General features: G+C 38.7%; 1 protein-coding gene across 1 annotated transcript; it reads right to left on the bottom strand.

Moving 5' to 3' along the window:
- Nucleotides 1–3,835: 3,835 nt before the first annotated feature.
- Nucleotides 3,836–5,646, bottom strand: LOC140236468 (uncharacterized). Its single transcript, XM_072316392.1, has 3 exons — nt 5,590–5,646; nt 4,821–4,944; nt 3,836–4,536 (listed from the first exon to the last, which is right to left on the bottom strand). Exons 1-3 carry the CDS (start codon nt 5,644–5,646, stop codon nt 3,836–3,838), a joined length of 882 nt encoding a protein of 293 aa, XP_072172493.1.
- Nucleotides 5,647–19,428: the final 13,782 nt, after the last annotated feature.

The raw sequence follows: 19,428 nt of genomic DNA, 5'->3' as shown, positions 1-19,428 counted from the left end.
GATCAAACCCTCTGGCGCTGCAGACGTTGCGATCAAAGGAAGGTCAGTTGGTATTGAGACGAGCAATTGTTCCGTTAAATAGATAACCAATGCGACATTGGCTATGCACAAAATGAATGAATGAATGAGAGATGTTCTAAACCAAATTAGCTAAGCACTACTCCACAGTCAACGTGCTTCTCGCTCGACTGTTGTTGATAAATCTGACACAATGCTCAATTACCCGGGGAATGAATAACCTCCCCCGAAACAAAACAACAACAACAACAACAAAGATTGGAGGGGACTGGACGATAACGTAGGTAAAACAAAAACTCTTATCCCACATATCCGTCTGGAACGGTAAAGAAATCTGGTCGGATAATGCGCTTGTCATACACGACTCTATAGTCTTTAGAACCGACACAAGTTTCAATGCGCTGTTTCTTACATTCCCTCGTTATTTGATGGGGATTGGTGACGGTAATTTTTTCCGACTTGTCAGATCCTACGTTTTTCACCATCTGTTTCATCATGTCAAAGTTCAACAACTGAGAATTACTGTAGTTCAACGTAATTCCTTTCACTTTGCACGATGTCTTTCCATTATCGAGCTTGTACGCGTAGTTCTTCGGTCCACCGGATATGAAGGTAGTAATGTACCTTCCATCCAATTCATCGGTGAGATCTCCCAAGAAATTTCCGAGTGGTGGACACCAGTCATGGGGTTGGTTTGCTCGCTCGATGTAAATAACACTGTCTGTCTCGTAGTACAAGACACGTTCCCCCAAACGATCCAAGACATTGTAGAGCTTCAACCGTGCTTGGGCCGTTGTGAAAGCCGCAAGCACCACGTTGGACCGAGGACTCTGCTGTTCAAACTCATCCCTCTTGACTGAGCGAACCTCTACAACTTCGTCGTTTACAAAGTTGAGATCGACCACTCTGATCTCATCCGAGATCAAAAGCTTATAGAGCTCAGCGGGGTCGGAAATCACCCTGATATCTGTCAGATTACTTCTCATACCAAATCGTCCCCAAAACGAATTTAGCATTAGCTTACTTAGAGATCGTAGCCCCTTATTCTTCACAATCTTGTCTCGATCTAACTCAAAGCCCTCTCTGTCTCGATAATCATTGAGATACTTTTCGCGATCATTTTCAGTCTTGCACCAATCAGGCCAGCCCGAGGCTTCCTGCTTTATCTTGAAGAACGTATTTATGTAGGAAGTAAACAAGCCATCGTACTTGCGAAGGTTATTAAAATCTATTGGAATGTTTGGGATGTGCTGAGCCTTCTCAGGAAAGTGCCAGACGGACTCAATTTCAACCACCCTGTACCCCTTTTACACATCCTTCTCAACCTCTAAGGTAACCCACGTGCTGCGAATCACCCGCTCCTCCTCACTGTGCCTACAAGGCATCTGCTCGGCACGTTCGGCGCAAGAGTAGCAGAGTGGAAAGAGCAACTTACCATTGACCTTGCAAGGTAGAACGGGATGCAGCAGGTCTTGGGGAGGCAACACTTTGCATCTTACAAGGCTGTAATATTGGGACACATCTTTGAAATTGTGGGTAATGATCTGGGGATGACCCAATGGGTAAGAATCATATTTATTGATGCTGGGGTACAGAGAGGTGAAATCCACGTATTTGATTTTCTCGCCCATCTGACACACGTAAAACAGACAGCTGGCATTGGTGCAACCGCCGTAAAAGGCATCTCGAGGATTCAGGGGGGTGGGGTTGGGGAAGGTTTGTTTAATGCGTTGAGGAATGGACCCTTCTACTTTTGCCCACTCACACTCCCACATTGTGACGTACTTCCAATCCTTGAGTATGTTTTGTACGTACCTTTTCTTTTCGAGCGTGTCCAGGTACAGCTCCCCCATCGTTTTCTTGATGCCTGGCCTGATACTGTTTGTGTTGAAGGCATAGCAATTGGGGCATCCATGCCAGTAGCACCCATTGAATTCATACACCGTTTTATTTTCCTGGCAATAGCCATCCAAATAGTACTTACCCACTTTCACTTCACCTTGATTCCTAGCGTGCTGAATGTAGACACTATTCTGTTCCGCGACATGTACCAACCAGCGTAATGCTTTGTTATACTGAATGTCTTTGGGGGTGTATCCTAGAGGTGGAATAATACCGATGGTTTTTTTCTCGAAGGAAATTCCTCCGAAAAACGAGATGACAGGCAGCGGCGATAGTGATGCAATTGGAGAATGGATCGACACCCCTATCCCCCGGGAAGGCTCTCGTTATCTCTCGAAACAAGTTTCTGAATTTCAGACAACATCGCCTCAAGATGTCCACGTCACTCACGCAATAGGCATGGATTTCCTCCTCCATCACAAACTCTCTACCCGAAGCAACCTCCTTCTCATACCATTGAAGAAATTCTTCCCTCTTTTTCGGTGACATACCGGATGGATGGTAATACTTCGCATCCGGCATGGGTCCTCGATATTGAGTGTTGGCTGTTGTATTGAAGAAGTGTGGGGAAAATCCCTTCTTCAAGTCCTCTACACCAAACGTAGCTGGTAAAGCGAAAAGAGGCATGGCTAGAAAGTTCAAAGAGTCGATAAATTTGACACGATTGAAAGAAACGTCCATACTCATAATTTTCCCTCCGGCAAGGACAAGCTTGGGGATGATGCAATTCCTATACAAGTAGTCTTGAATAAAAACGCCATCATAGCCCTTGAAATTATGAGCGATGAAGAGAGTGCGAGAATTCTTTTTGGATCCAAAAATCCACTTACAGAATTCATCGCCCGTATCTGGTCCTTTAAAAACAACTTGTTTCTCTTCCAACTTTCCACAGTATTTACACTCTTCTTCAAATGGCTTTTGCGCACAAGCAGTACACGCCCTTTGTGCCACGCAGTAGTTGGGCACGTGCTTACCCGTTTCCTGGGTGCACTCAAAATCAAAGAACACATATTTCCTGAGGTTTCTTTGACCCTTGTATTTGTTGCCATCATCATCATCATTATTATCCACATATATTACCTCCCTTCTAGTCTTCTTCTTCTTTTTTTCTTCTTTCCCCTCTCTTTACCCCTTCTCTTACCCTTCCCACTTTCCATAGTTTCCTCCATTACCTCTTCATCCTCCTCCTCCTCCTCCCCATCATCATCATCGTCATCCTCATTATCAGACGGCTTATCCCGCGTTGAGCACTAGTACTCCGTTTGCATGTAGCATTTGTGTCCAGGATCAACAAACACGACGCATAATTTGCAAAACATCTGGCCACAAATGTGCTGGGTTTTGTGCTTCTTGAGTAGTTCTGTGCTACACAATGTGTGACACTCTACACATTGAAAGTACATTTCACATACCCCATTTTGCTTGTGATTTATCAAACAATGTTGATTCTTGAAGTTACGATCACAGTCGGTGCATCGTTCGTATGAATCAGATTCATTGGTGAGTGGGCAATTTTTTCCTCGGCAGAGTTTTCAAGCGTGAATGCACTTGTATTCGAGTCTGCCATCATATCCTTTCAAACACTTCTCATAAAAGTAGGATTTATTGTAAAAAGCGCTCATTGATGTAATGAGGTCAAAGTGATTGCCATGGACATAGAGGTAGATAGTATGTTGCCTGTCTTCAGGACCCGTATATGTGATAAAATTCAAGTGTTCCCTGGAAACAAGCACCAATCTGTAATTTGCCATGCGTGGCGTATTCTCAAAGAGTTTTATCTCTTCGATACCACATCTGGTGTTGACGGGAATCCCAGCCTGCTTGTACAGGTCAATGGCATATTCCCTCTGTTCTTTGTACCCCTGTCTAATAGAGTTCCAATTTGGGTGCTTTTCGATACGAGCAATCCCCTTCACTATGGCCCTAGGGCAGCACATGTTGTCTGCATTTTCATCCTAATAATACATCTCTTCCTTAACAACATGTCGTCGATCGATAAACACCTCTTCGACGACCCACAGCCATTAGGCATTGCCATGTGTATGATGTTAAAAGAGACATTTTCATCTAGAGTTACCTCTTCATTAGACTGAATGGTATTCTCAAGTTTTGTTGCAAAAGCCTCATGGTTCAACTGATCCCTCCTTACGAACGGCATGCTTACGGGTCTATCTAACTGTGGCGTATTAAATACAAGTCTGACAAAATCCCTGTCGTTCACCCCTTGAACCATCTCTTCAATAATATTCTCAAACATCTCATTCACTCGTGGCATCATATTAATTATGGGAACACTATTCTCTATGGGTTGAAATGACACTGTATAATCAGTAACATTGGCATTGTACTTGCGTACATGTTTCTGGCTCACTTTGGTGATGTGGTGGGTAGGCAGAGGGGCATCTCTCGCAGGGATAGCATCTGCAGCACGCTTCTTGGAAGCTACGGTGGAAGACCCACCAACGTGCACAGAGGAGGACGAGGGTCCGGCCACTACCGCTGCCGGTGGTTGGCCTCGGGAGGGTCCGGCAACTGCCATGGTCGCTGCTGGTGGTTGGTCGCGGGAGGGTCCAGCCACTGCCGCTACTGATGGTTGACCCCGGGAAGGTCCTGCCACTGTTGTTGGTGATTGGCAGCGGGAGGGACGGACTTCTGCCGCTGCACAATTCCGATATCCATGCTGTCGTTACTCTTCATGATTTTCCAAAAGCATTTCCAGTAAATGCTCATCTTGAATACCTGCGAATATGATTACACACACATACATACACTTAAAGCTGCATATAGATGAATACAGGCCCCATATTCCCTCCTTTACATTTCCTTCATACAAAAAAAAAGAAAGAAAGAAAGAAAGAAAAAAAAAGAAACAGATGTAAATTTGGTATTTTGTAACTTACCATCATCATCAAAGTCTGGAGCAACTTCCTCGTTTGAACTGGCATGCTGCGGCTTTGTTATTGGAGGAATGTGAGGCTGTAGTTCTGGCTGATTTTCAACGTCCAAACGCACCTCCAGCAAATGCTCATAGGGGATGCCCGAGGATATAACAAAACCAAAGTTAATAATTTTTAGGCATTGCAGGTGTACTATACGAAAGGTATATATATATATATATATATATATATATATATATATATATATTTCATTTCAGTGGTTGACTAATGTTTGAAACAAGTTGCTTTTTTTTTTCAGATGGTGATATATATATATATATATATATATATATATATAGTCATACAAATATCTATTTCATAGTGCAATAATATGTACATGTCCTAATACTTTTTTTTTAAAGAGAAGCAAGCAAACAAACGAAACAAAAACCAAAGTGAAAATAAACACTTACCATCTTCAAAGTCTGGCAAACTTAAAAAGTACGCTGTTCTGGAAATTACCAATGCATGCTGCTCTGGTTCAAGGTCCTCGTAAAGTTCCTCTCGGAGATTCGACACATCTTCCAAACATGTACACGCTTGAAGCTTTTGTATCAATTCACACGTAGAAATCATGATGAAGTCCAAATAATTGTCAAGCAAACATGTTGATTCAAGGACAGCTTGCTTGTAATATCATGCTTGTCCCGTCATGTCCTTTTATCCTACCTATTTCCTCTACCCCCCCCCCCATCACCCCCCTACTCATATTCTAATTAGTCGAAATACACACATCCTCTGCCCCCATCCCATCCCCTCCACCAATCAAAACCACGTAACATTCCGACATTTTGTCCTTGCGCTTTTCTCATTGGTCAAAAAGTACAGGCTAAAACAATGCTCAAACACACATACACACACACACACACACACTCGCAAGCATACTTACAAATATACACACACTCTTGTATACCCGTTCCATTGCATCATCATCATTTTTTTCTATCTTAGGTAATGACACAGACTTGCGAATCATAACATCCCCGGAGATTTATTAATTACCTCTTCCATTGCTTTTTGCTGAAAGGAATCGTTCATTTACACATTCATATTTTTGTTGGTATTCACCCCTCTTGTTTTGTTTTGTTTTTCTTTCACTCCTCCACAAACAAACTCTTGAAGATGCACTAATTACCCCCTTCCATCATATACATGAAGATGCGCTAATTACACCCTCTTCCAAAACATATACTGGAAGATGCACTAATTATCCCTCTTCCAGTGTATGCAGTATACCAGAAATCACACTTGCCTTTGCTTTTTTTCCGGTGTATGCAGTACTATGGCGGATATCACACTTGCCTTTGCTTTTTTCCGGTGTATGCAGTATGGCGGATATCACACTTGCCTTTGCTTTTTCCGGTGTATGCAGTATGCCGGTAGTCACACTTGCCTTGCTATACAGGCTTTACTCTCTTCTGTTTCAAGAGTGTAAGTGGGTAGAATTAAGAAAGAGTCTACCACAGGAACTGACCGAGAACAGGTCTGCTTTTTTTGGCCCCTACAGCTACATGGTGAATGTTCAGTTGTGAGAGAAAATTGTCTGGCTTTGTGGAGTGACTGAGCTTAATGTTGGACACCAAGATGAGTGTTACAATAATGCAACATTTCATAAAGTGTATCTGCATTGACATGTATACAACAATCTCATTTCCTGCGATGCACCTCTGGGGCAGAGTTCATCAATTGGCAACTATCTGGTAAACTTACATGTACGTTGTACAGGTAGGTCAAAAGGTTGAAAATTTAGAAGAAAGCAAACTAGTAACTGAAGTAGGCCTACATGTACATCAGGAAGTCGTTGTCATAATGGTTCCATGACATTTGCTCCTGCGACAATTGTTCACTTGAAAATTCTGCATGCTAAGCCAGACATAAATTCTATAAAGAAACATTACCCTAACCCTACTCCTTAGACCCTGTCACAACCCTATCACAACCCTAACCTTGATCCCAAGTCCTTAGAGAAAATAATACCAGAGAAATTATTACGGGGTCACAGGAACAAAAAATGTGTTGTGTTACCGTTATAACACACTATAAAATGTGTTGGAATAGGATTCAAATTTTATGAATGCACACTATTCACTGACGATGAAGTGTGATGACTCTAAAATGATGTTTTTTGTCACATATGTTTTTTAATCCATACCTGTACAGCACTGCTTGAGACTTTTTTTTCACTAAAGATATCAAATTTACGTACATTGTACATCAGTGTAGATATGCATATACCAGCTGTTCTAAGAAAATATGAATTCAGAAAAAAAATACTGATGTGTAATTCACAAGAAGTATGTAATGTTTCAAATCAAATCTGATTTGACACTTGACAAACACATCCATCACGCATAAGAAAAGAGTGGGTTGATGAAAGAGAGAAAGAGAGAGGGGGAAAGAAAGCAGAAATATTGGCAGTAGGCGATCTATAGAGCCAGACAATTTACAATTCAGTTGTAGAAAGAAAGTTTTGTACACAGATGATACTTTGTAACGTGATAATTGAAAACCCAAGAGGGTGCACTCTCTCGATTTTGCGTACATGTAGTACGCTCACGGGCAGGCGCAAGCGCCATTTTATGAAGCAAAGCGATCGATAGCGGGCGGATTTTTACGTGACCCCAAATGGAGATCATTTTCTCCCTTTTAGGAAGGCATACAGGGTAAAAGAAGAACTTCGGGCCTCATTACGGCATTTATAAGTATCCTTCCTGCCTATGGACGAATTAATATAAATGAAGGAATACCCTTTAATATCCAATCTGTAGTCCCTCAAAATTAATAGTTTAATAATTTTTTGTTGATGGGGGATACCGTGGATAGGGTAATGTAGACATCTTGATACGTGTGAGCTTTTTCGCTGTGTTGCACATGTAAAATTTGTGAATTGTATGTCTCTTTTCTTGTTTGTACTGATCATGATTATTATTTTTTTATGTGTTTTATTGGAGTAAAAAACAAATCAATGCATACATGAACATGTATATAAGAACAATCATCGGGAAAAAGAGAAATACAATAAAAAAGGGAAAAAAAGAAAAAAAGAGGCAGCACTACCCATGTAATAGCAAATAGTTCTAGATGTGCTTTAAAAGCAGTCACTTTGTCTCATACAAGATATTATCTATGTATAACAAATATGATACGATATATATTCTGAAAGAAAATTGGAAGTAGATAACACAAAAATAACATAGATTATAAATTTGTGTTACGTACAATTGATACGAGGAAATAATTATAAAATGCCAAAAGAACCGTTAATCAACACCCACAGGAGGGCACGGGACTGATTTCTATGCATTTTATCACAGAACTGAACAATTATATTCAAGACATAATTAATTCTAGTACATTTGGATATAACTGAAAAAAAAAAACCCATATCACTTGAAAGGAATCTCAGCCCATACACCCCCACGCGTGGTGTCCCTTGGTACATCAATTCAAACAAATAACAAATTGAACAACGTAACGATTATCATTATACATGTATTCAAAAAACAAATCTCCATTTCTGGAAATGTATAGGGAGCTTATTATTTTTCTTTGCGATACAAAATTCAAGTTCTTTATTGGTCATAATAAGGCATTTATATCCTTCGAAGCTTAGTGGTTTATTTTGAAATTTACATACATAAATATAGTATTTAAGTAAAAGAAACAAATACGTAATAAATTTTTCATGTTCAAAACCAAACATTTTTTCAAAAGTTGAAACATTTAGCGGTTTATGAGTTTTCTGAATAATGATGTTTATAGTTTCATTCCAGATGGGTTTAACAAGAGGACATTCAACAAAAAGATGTACATAGGTTTCAGGGTCAGTGTTACAAAATGAACAGTTTGGGGAGTCCTTTCTTTTAATTTTATACAGAAAATCATTCAAGGCAATGGCTCTATGAAATAACTTAAAATAAAAAGAACGCATTCGAGTACTTATTGTGCATTTAAAGTTATTCATATGAGTCTTTTTCCAATCAACTCCATCATGTTCATGGAGGGCATTCCAAAATGAAATTTGTCGTTCTGGAGTACATGATTCTAACATAATATTATATGCATATTTCGGAATTTTGGAAGTTTTCAAGAGCTTGCTTTTAGCGTCGTTAAATATATTGTCAGGGGTTAAGTCGGAAGTGACTAGCCAATCATCTGGTATATTTCTCAATAGGAAATTGTATTTACGCCTGTCTTTTTTACTAATATCATAATCAAGAATAAGTTCTTCAAATAATTTGTAACCGGGGTGGGGAGGATTAAGTAAATCACTAATATATACAATTCCTTTGTCTAACCACTCTTCATACAAAAAATACTGCTTAGACTTAGAGGAGATATGTTTATTAAACCATATGCACTGACAAGAACCAAGTGCAGAGTAAATTGTGTTACACTCGTTTTTAACAAAATTTTCTCTAAATATGTACCATGTTTGCAGAGATTCAGCTAATTGAGTTGATCTCAATTTGCTTAAGACACTTGTCGGAGCATGTGATTTCCATATCTTTTATAGTAGAAAAATTATTTAAACTTGACAATTCAATTGACTTCCACATGCTTTGAAAGTTGTCATCAAGAAGCATTTTGACCCATGACATTTTTTGAGCAACTGAGTATGTGTATGGATCAATCATTTTCAAACCTGCTAAAGAATAGTCATTACACACCAGTTGTCTTTTGACCCTATCACTGCCACCATTCCACACAAATTTGTACAGTGTTGTATTCAGCTGTAATAGGGTCTTTATGACACAGATCTTCCCAACCAGAGATAAATTTCTTGCGCGCCAACAATTTAAGGTATTTTCAATGGATTTAAGTTTTATCTTATGGTTAAGTTCATATAACTGGTCTAGATTTAAAGAAAAGTGAATGCCTAAAGTTTTAAAAGTAGACTTATTCCAGTTAAGTCCTTTCTCGGAAAATGGAAATCTTTGAGAACCTTTCATAGAGCCAATCCATATTGCTTCGGATTTAGAAATATTAAGTTTACAGCCAGAGCACTCAGAAAATGAAGCAATAGTGTCAAATAATGCTCTAAAGGAGTTATCTGAGCCATCAATAAAACAAGTAGAGTCATCTGCTAACAAAGATATTTTCAGTTCGTTTTCTAAAACTGGGATACCTTTGATATTGGGGTTCTGTCGAATAGCAAGAGCCATAGATTCAATAACTAACAAAAATAAGTATGGGGATATGGGACACCCTTGGAAAATACCTCTTTCCATATCAATTGGTTTGGTCAAATATCCATAGTTTGAAACATAACTTTTTCTATCTGAATAAAAAACCTTTATCCAATCAATGAAATCATCGCTGAAATTAAATTTTCTAAGTACATGAAAAAGGAAATTATGTGAAATACTGTCAAAGGCTTTTTGGATATCAAGGAGAAGGATTCCACCAGGGATTTGATTTAATTCTGTATATTCAATTACATCGATAATTAGTCGGATATTATTTCCAATATGCCTTCCTTTCAAAAAACCAGATTGGTCTGGGTGAATCAAGTCTGAAAGACATTTTTGAGGCGGTTTGCTAAAGTTTTGGCTAAGATTTTATAATCTACTGTTAAGAGAGATATTGGTCTGTAATTTTTCAAATACGAGACATCTCTGTCTTTTTTTGGTATCAAGGTAATAACACCATTTCTTTGTGAGCTGGACATTCGTCCATTTTGTAAAGAGAAATTAAATGAGTTGACAAGCATATCAGAAATATCTTTCCAAAACACAATATAAAATTCTACTGGTAATCCATCTAAACCTGGTGACTTGTTGTGTTTCATTGAAATAATTGTACCAAATAATTCCTTTTTAGAGATGGGTTTATCAAGTAAGACCTTATCGGCGTGACTCAGCTGGGGGAATTCAATGGAGTCTAAGAAATGTTCCATTTTATTACTCTCCTGATTACACTGTTTTTTGTACAGGGTTTGATAAAATGAATTGATTTGTTCTATTATAGTGTGTTGATTAACAATTATATCATCATCATCATTCTTTATTTTAAAAATACTTTTTTTCTCTCCACTTCTTTTTTCTAAGTTACAATAATATTTGGAGCTTTTTTCCCCATCTTCAGCCCATCGTAGTCGTGAACGGACAATCAAACCTTTGGCTTCAACTTCTAAAATATCATTCAAAGCATGTATCAAAGATTCTTTTTCATTAATAAGATCATTGTTATTTAAATCAGTACTTAATTTTTTCTCCACATCTTCTATTTCTGCCAAAAGTTGTTTTTTGCAAAGTCCCTTTCCTTCTTCTTACGTGTACAGTATTCTATACATGTACCAGTAATAGTGCACTTTAGAGAGTCCCATAATACATTTGGATTGCAATTGCTATTAGAAGGAATTAATTTAAACTCTTCTATTTTGTCCTTAACCATTCTACTAAAATTTGCATCATCATGCAAATATTTACAATTTAATTTCCAAAATCCTGGACCCCTTAGTGGTTGGGCTCCTTTAAAATGCAGTGTAACAGGGGAATGGTCAGATTGAATTCCTGGGATTATTTTTGATTGCAAACAATTTGTAACAAAATTATCTGACACTAGAATAAAATCAATCCTGGACAGTACTTTAGGGTTTTTTTGATGTCTTGTATATTGCTTTAGATTTGGATGAAAACTGCGCCAAATGTCACAAAGATTATATTCTTCCATTAGTGTTATCAATATTTCTCTCGCTTTGACATTTGAGTGTGTTTCCCTACCCCCCTTATAATCCAAGGGCCCCAGAACTGAATTAAAATCCCCAGCACATAAAATAGAGGTATAATTGAATTTATCAATTTTACTAAAAACTTCAAGAAAAAAATTTTGATCATCACTATTTGGACCATACAGATTTACTAAAATTACAGGTACATCATTAATGATAGCAGATACGATCAGGTATCTACCGTTAGGATCAGTATAAGTAGAGTTAACAACCAACGACACTCTGTTTCGAATTAAAATGGCTACTCCTGTACTATTTGATGTGTGGCTCGAGAACCATGCTTTTTCACCCCATTGTTGTTTCCAAAAATTTTCATCAGATTTAGAAGAATGAGTTTCTTGGAGAAATATTATGTCACTTTCAATACATCTCATATAATGAAAAATTTTATGTCTTTTTACATGGTCTTGAATTCCCCTGCAATTAAATGTAATAAGTTTAAGATTTAATTTGTTATTCATATTTTTTGAATGGGGAATAACACCGACATATTATCAATGTTGTAGACAAAACTCAAACAATGAGCTAGCGATAAAATAAGAGATAAAGTGACTGCCTTTAAGTGATCATAAGTTTCAATGTAGGTTACCATAAAAATAAATAAAAGCTGCATAACATTGGAGGCTGCAATTAGGGTTACAAGGATTAGCATGATTGAAATAATAATAATATTAAAAAAAAAAAAGAAAGAGAGAGAGAAAAAAAATTAGAAGGCAAGCAAACAAGAGCGCCGGTGCACAAAAACGCAAAATCCAGGGCTTCAAATCACAACACAGCCCTGGATAAAAGTGCAAAAACCAAATGCAAAAAGCGCAGCATTCAGCCAAACTTCACATGTATAAGTTTTGAATTGTGACATCCAAAAAAAAAATCTAACCTTCTTTGAAACATGGATCAAAATAATAATAATAATAATAAAAAAGATGAGCTAATAATGAAACTATACAACTTGTAAACCAACAACAATATCAACGTGCAAACTGTCAACACTCACACAGTGGAAAAATGAGTAAGTGATCATAGTAAGTGTTTATCTTACCAGAGTCACCTATTGATAAAACTTAAAGTGGAAATGTCTATCATCACTCACCTCATTTGTAGGGAGGGGAATAATAAACATGTACGTTTAGTAGCTACTATGATTAATAAGAAAAACTATAAATAATAATCATTGAATATACCAGTACATTATAAAGTTTACTGAAAATGGCAATCACCAAACCTTTGGAGTTAAGGATTCATGGTAATTATCATCTGAAATACTCAGATCTCTTTTTAAAAATGTTCTTGTCCACTGACTTAGTAGGGACTGTAGTTCAGGATTTTCATTCGAGTTTCTCAACTTACTCCTAAATTTTTACTTTAATTACTAAAAAAAAAAAAAGTTTTCATGTTCTCTAATCATCTACATCAATAATATATCTGCATAACTACATCATTTCTTGTATAAACTAAACTAATATAAGAAAAAAAAAGAAAAACAAAACAAAAACAAAAACATATTACTTCATACAAAAGTAGTTCTCTATTTTATTCACTGTAGCGTCTTTTATGCTCTTGTGATATCTGAGCTCTTGCATCCACGACTCAATCCTTTTCCTTTTTCAGAGTTTTACTTTACTTGAATGAGTTTGCCAGCAGGACTTCTGAAGCACAGATTGTCAGGGTATGTAAAGAAGGGCTTCTTGCCCTCCTCTTTCAGCTGTTGAAACTTTGTTTGCTCCTTTTTTCGGAGTTGGAGCACTCGCCTCGACAGATCTTCCGCTACAAAGACTCTGGCCTCTTGATTTTTTACTTGATATTTGGTGATCCTCAACTTCTCGATGCACTTCCTACGCACTCTCTCCTTTGCAGCAAAAGTGGCGAAAGCGATATGAAATCTTCTGGGTCCAGATGGTCCTGTGCTGGTCGAAAGGCGGGAAGGGGTTCTGTGACATCTTTCTATTTGTGCTGTGTCACCCTCTTCAACACCGACAAACTGTAAAAACTCAGCAACTGTCTTACGACAGTCCTCCTTCTCTGGTACTGGAGCTTCAGGTAATCCGAAGATTACCAGGTTGCTTCTCCGGCTTCAATTTTCAAGATCATCTACTTTCTTGACCAGCAGCTCATTTTCTTCTCTCAAAAGTTTCACCTCATCTTGAACATTACGAACATCAAAATCCATGCTCTTGATCCTTTCTTCATGATCATCAACTTTCAAGGAAAGGTCACCTAGCTGCTTGGTAATGACCCTTTCAAAACGGGCTTCGATACGGGCTTCAAATTCTGAGAAGAACTTTTGGAACCACTGAGGTGGAGCTTCTGAATATGACAACTCCTTTCTTGCACTGCCACTCATCTTCACGTTAGTGTCAACATTAACACTGTCACGGTTTTCAGTATCACACAACACGCGCACACGATCCAGTGAGCTACTACGACCACGTGAGCGGTCCATCGAGTGGCTACGAAATTATCGGCCGGGTCCAGCCCGGGGAGTGTCACTCAGCTTATGTCTTTTAGGAACGGGCGAACTAGTCGACTTTGTTGGAGTACTTACCGACATGCTAGACTTCTGTGGTTGATCCGTCCTTGCTCAAAACTGTCTATGAAATATCACAATCCAGTATAAGTCCAGGTTTTATCCCTTTGTTAATACATGTGAATTTTGGCTAAATTGAGATCGAACAAAATCTACGTCTTCGGCATGGTCCGTGAAGAGCGCCCTCCCTGATCATGATTATAGACATGAACATGTTATTATCCCTGCATATGACCGGGTTGCTTTGTATTTATTTTGAACGACACGCATGTCAAACTTCACATACTCGTATTTCTTTGTTGACAAAGTGAAAACAAAATCTGAATAATGATTTAAATTGGAATTAGAATTGGAATTAATATGGACCAAAGGGATGCTGTGGTACTAGTTTTATTTATTTATTCTTTTTATTGTTATACACGGACATGAGGAACAGCCCTTTGGCTGATTCATGTGCCGACCTGTCTGGAGTATATAAAATTATGAAATGAAATAAAAATTCATTCTTATTAACCATGGCAGTCTTCTTCTTAAAAAATTATCTTATTTATCATAATTGTGATCTTTGTCGCCATCACCTTACATTTTTTCACATTATATACTGATCCCTAAAAACAACGTCTCTTGTCGAATGTCAAATGTCGATTATTCTTGCCCTAATTCCTGGTGGGACTGTATCAAAATATCGTGATGTGTGTGTGTGGGGGGGGGGGGTGAACGGACATCAATCGCCTTTCTTGGCCGTAATACATTGAGATCGTCTCTCTTGGCCGCAAATCATACCACCAGGTCTGATCTAATGAGGATTTGTCTACGCCACTGCCCCAATACCGTCGGAGCTTTTGGATTTTTCAAGAAGAATTCAACAATCTTTGCGGTGCCCACTTTGGTGGATTGATATTTAAAATGTTTCAATCAAAGAGATTCTGGGACAGTGATTGGCTGAATCATGGTATCTGTCACCACTTGATCTACGTTGTCGGCCTTCACGGTGCACTCTGTCATGTGTGAAGTCGACAGTGGGGCCCGGGCGATTTGGTGCACATTTTGGTGGAATATTAATTTGCACTTTTTAATAAAAATAAAAAATAAAAAAAAGAAGGAGGAAATGTAGGGAAAATGTGGCTAGAGATTCGTTATTATTCGCGACCAGGATCGACATAATATGCACGTTTTCATTGTGTCAGAGGTTGACCGAAGTGGCCGGGGAGGGAGCCTATGCATTTTCAGCATCAAAATTCAACCATGTGATGCATACCTTTGGTGGAATATTATTGAGAATTTTTTTAATCAAATATTTGTAATCTTCAACATGTTCGCATCGGCAGATCATCGTGACAAGGTCTATACAAGAGTGCTAAAAAAAAGAGAAAAATAAGAATACTAAGTTTGAAAATACAGGGGGATGATCCTCAGAAAAAGAAAATCCAGGGGACCAGTTCCCCCCCCCCCCCCCAAAAAAAAAAAATAATAAAATGTTATATAAGGCCAAAAGGGCAGGGGCAAAAGAGAGGGAGAGAGAGATGGAGAGAAAGGCGTTTCAGTTCTGGTCAAGGTGAGGATTTAGCTTTTAACGTTTTGCGAGATATTCAGAAACCACTCTATGAGATGTCAAAGAGCATGCAGTTCTAATTGGTATCAAAAGTTTATTCGATGAAAATCGGTTTTGAAATGGCTGATATCCAAAAACAAGGTGAAACAAAGAGATCCTAATAAAGTTGTAGCATGTCGCCTTTTTTTATTAGCACTTTTTTATATCTCAGCAATTTGAAAACCAATTTTCATCAAATAAACGTTGAATCCTTCTTAAAATTACATGCTCTTTCATATTTCATAAGAGGCTTTTCATTATCTCGCTTAGGAATGTTCAAAACATGAATCCCCACCTCAACCACTACTGTACAGCCCCTTTAAACGTTGAGGGACCACAGATTCGAAAATAATGGACATTTCTCCATTGTTTTTTATCTTTAGGCATAAATGATGCTTCTAAATGGAAATTTGAGGTCTTAAACAAAATATAACGCTGTTTGCCCCCCTTAAAAGGGAGAAAATGAAGGGGAGGCAGAATTCACTCCTATAGGTCACGTATTATACGCTCGCGATAATCCAGCGGTTTGCTTCCTGTTGGGCTCCATGGCGTACCACACCTGTTTACGTGTAGAATCGCGCGAGTGCACCCTCAGGTTTGTATATACGCTTGTTGCGACAAGGATTGTCCCCCCGATAATGATTGTCGCCCCGACAATGATTGTCGCCCCCGGCTCGGGGGCGACAATCCTTGACGGAGTTGGCGTCAAGGATTGTCGCCCCGTCAAAGATTGTCGTCTGGCGACAATCTGTGACGAGGGCTGGCGGCAAGGATTGTCGCCCGCCCGCGAAGCACATTTTGCCGAATAATATCGTTCTTGACACAGTCATTGAAATACCAACACTTAACTTACATGGCTACATCCATGCAAACATGCCATGTAAAGTCATGGTGATGTTTCAAGGAAGTGTGTATGTGCGCGCGCACATGATAATTTAGTGTCCGTTTGTGAGTGTGTATGTGTGTGTGTGTTAGTGTATAACGTTATGGAAGAATGTGTTTATTATGTCAACGTATGTGTTTTGGCTGCGCGTGGGGAGGGATACCTAGTAAAGCTGTTGCTGGTATAAACGTTATATTGATTTTATCAGCAGCTTTGACTTTGATGAGTTTGACGGATTTGTATATGAATTCGGAGTGGTGCTTGCGTGAGGGCGGATGCTGCTTTTATGCACACGGTCCATTATGTCTTATGTATCAACATTGGGAAGTCGTTTCATCAGGAAAGAAGGTGGTATCGGTTCGGGTTTGTGTGTCGGGGGGGGGGTTACATTTCGTTATTGCGAAGGTTCTATATTCTGAAGGGTTACAGCTTGTTATTCCGAAGGTTCGTTATTCCGAAGGCTCTTCAGTCCGAAGATTCGTTATTCCGAAGGTTCGTTATACCGAATTTCATTTTCGGATTAACAAATCTTCGGAATAACGAACCTTCGGAATAACGCCACATTAAATGTTCGGATTAACGAACCCTTTTTCATTTTCGGATTAACGAACCTCTAGGTATAGGGAATTTGTGTGATTCGGATTAACGAACCTTCGGAATAACGAACCTTAGGAATAGCGAACGTTCGGAATAACGAACAGCACCCATTCTGAAGGCTCTTTAGTCTGAAGGTTCGTTATTCCGAATTTCATTTTCGGATCAACGAACCTTCGGAATAACGCAACAAATGTTCGGATTAACGAACCCTTTTTCATTTTCGGATTAACTAACCAACTAATTAATTAACTAGGTATAAGGAATTGTGACTTTCGGATAAATAAACCTTTGGAAAAACGAACCATCGGAATAACGAACCTTCGGAATAACGAATAGCACCTGTATGTGTGTATGTGTATAGGTGTGTGTATGTATGTGGGTTGGTGAATGTGGGTGTGGGATGATTTAGGTTTTGGTTAATCGGGGGGTTTTGGGTTGGGGATTTGATTTGATTTTGATGTCAGTTGACATCGGTTCGTTTATTGTGTTTTATATTGATGTTTTGTGTATTTTTCCGAGGGTCCCATATCGTACAAGCTTTGCTTCTTAGTGGGACCCTCCACTTCCATCCTCATCCTTAGTTGACTTGTATTATACTCTTTATGTATTTAACAAAGATGTAATCACATCTACTTTTCATTTTCATAATTTTCTTATGTCCCTTTTCAAATTTTGTTCTGTATCACAAATATCCCGTGTATATGCAATGTACATAAATTTCTTTGTTCATTTTGATGGAGGTGAAAATAAAGTTGAAAGTTGAAAAGTTGAAGAAGGATAGTTATAAATGGTATGACAGATTTCGGTAGGATTTAATATTTAGGATAGATGTAGATTTGTTTCGGTTGGGGGGGGGGTTGGTCGGGTTTTTATGACTGATTTCATTTTAGATTTGTATAATGTATTTGTGTGTTATCTTTATGTATATGCACTTGTAAGTAAGAAGGTGTTGCATGATCCAAAACAATATATTCAAGGGATATAGGTTTGGTAGGGCCCTACATATCAAAACTTTCTCGTGAAGAAATTGTTAGTAGGGTTGGTCTATTATCGAGTGATCGAGTGAAGTGAGATTATTTGTAGTATATATTGACAAATGGATTTGTTTGTGATTCGAATTGCCATTTGTAACGTTTTTGTTCATGTTACACACAGAATGAGTCGATTTATGAATGACTTGAATGAAATCAATTAACATCGGGGAAAAACAAAAACAAAAAATTGTTGAGGTGGTTTATTTGCATTATGAGGATTTGAGTGTTTCTTGGTGTTTGCTTACAATACGTATGTATTGGCGGTGTGCATACAAAGAATAGTGATAAGGAAGTTATAGTTAAGACTGATGGAAGAATATGACTACAGTGAATCAATGAACAAAGACAGATAACATTTAGGGAGGGTACCTTCTTCGTATGCCTTTTCTCTCGGTCTCTCTCTCCTAGTCCGCCTCACCGATGAAATTGACACACCCATACTATTTTGAAATCAACGCTGCTGTGAACTCTATAAATACGTGCTCATGCACGTTGAAGGCATTTTCATTGCCACAGTAGTGCCTGCTGCTCAAAAAAAAAAGTTTGTTCGCACAAACATCAAAACACAAACACAAACAGACACACGTACGCACGCATACAGGCACACGTATACACACAGACAAACAAACCACTACCACTATACAACCACCAGACATGCACATTTTCTACATATTGTATTATTATACTCCAAAAAAAAAAACAACACACATACACACAGCTATACGGAAACTCATACCAAAGTCACTTATTGTACGCACCTATCAAATCATACAGAGCACATACCATGCAGCTCCCAACAAACACACACACAAACATACGCACAACTTACCAGTCATACCCATCCCACTAAAGCATAACACCGGAGCAACCACCCCGAGCCGGGGGCGACAATCTTTGACGGGGCGACAATCTTTGTCGCAACAATTTTTTTGCCATCATAGATTGTCGCCATCGAGGTCAAAAATTGGGAACTGCACAAGCGTCACAGATTGTCGCCAGACGACAATTTGACGGGGCGACAATCCTTGACGCCAACTCCGTCAAGGATTGTCGCCCCCGGCTCGGGGTGACAATCCTTGTCGCAACATACGCTCTTTGGTAACTACAAGTTGTACACTGTACTCGTGTTGGTATGGTAGCGTCCGATGCGATGTGTATGTCGGTGCGAACTACGTAGCTGGGCGTAGTAAACGGGCGTAGTACGCAATGG

Source organism: Diadema setosum, chromosome 13 (assembly GCF_964275005.1).
Source record: "Diadema setosum chromosome 13, eeDiaSeto1, whole genome shotgun sequence".
In the NCBI taxonomy this organism is placed as follows: Eukaryota; Metazoa; Echinodermata; class Echinoidea; order Diadematoida; family Diadematidae; genus Diadema; species Diadema setosum.
Note: the sequence above shows the minus strand (reverse complement) of the source record. Positions and strands in the feature narration are given on the sequence as shown.

What these genes read in the sequence shown, in the direction of transcription:
- LOC140236468 (XM_072316392.1), bottom strand. Translation starts at nt 5,646, where the DNA reads ATGTCGGAATGTTACGTGGTTTTGATTGGTGGAGGGGATGGGATGGGG. An exon ending in ATGGGATGGGGGCAGAGGAT is followed by an intron (nt 4,945 to 5,589) that starts GTGTGTATTTCG and finishes ATCCCCTATGAG; the next exon opens with CATTTGCTGGAGGTGCGTTT. An exon ending in TCCAGACTTTGATGATGATG is followed by an intron (nt 4,537 to 4,820) that starts GTAAGTTACAAA and finishes CACCAACAACAG; the next exon opens with TGGCAGGACCTTCCCGGGGT.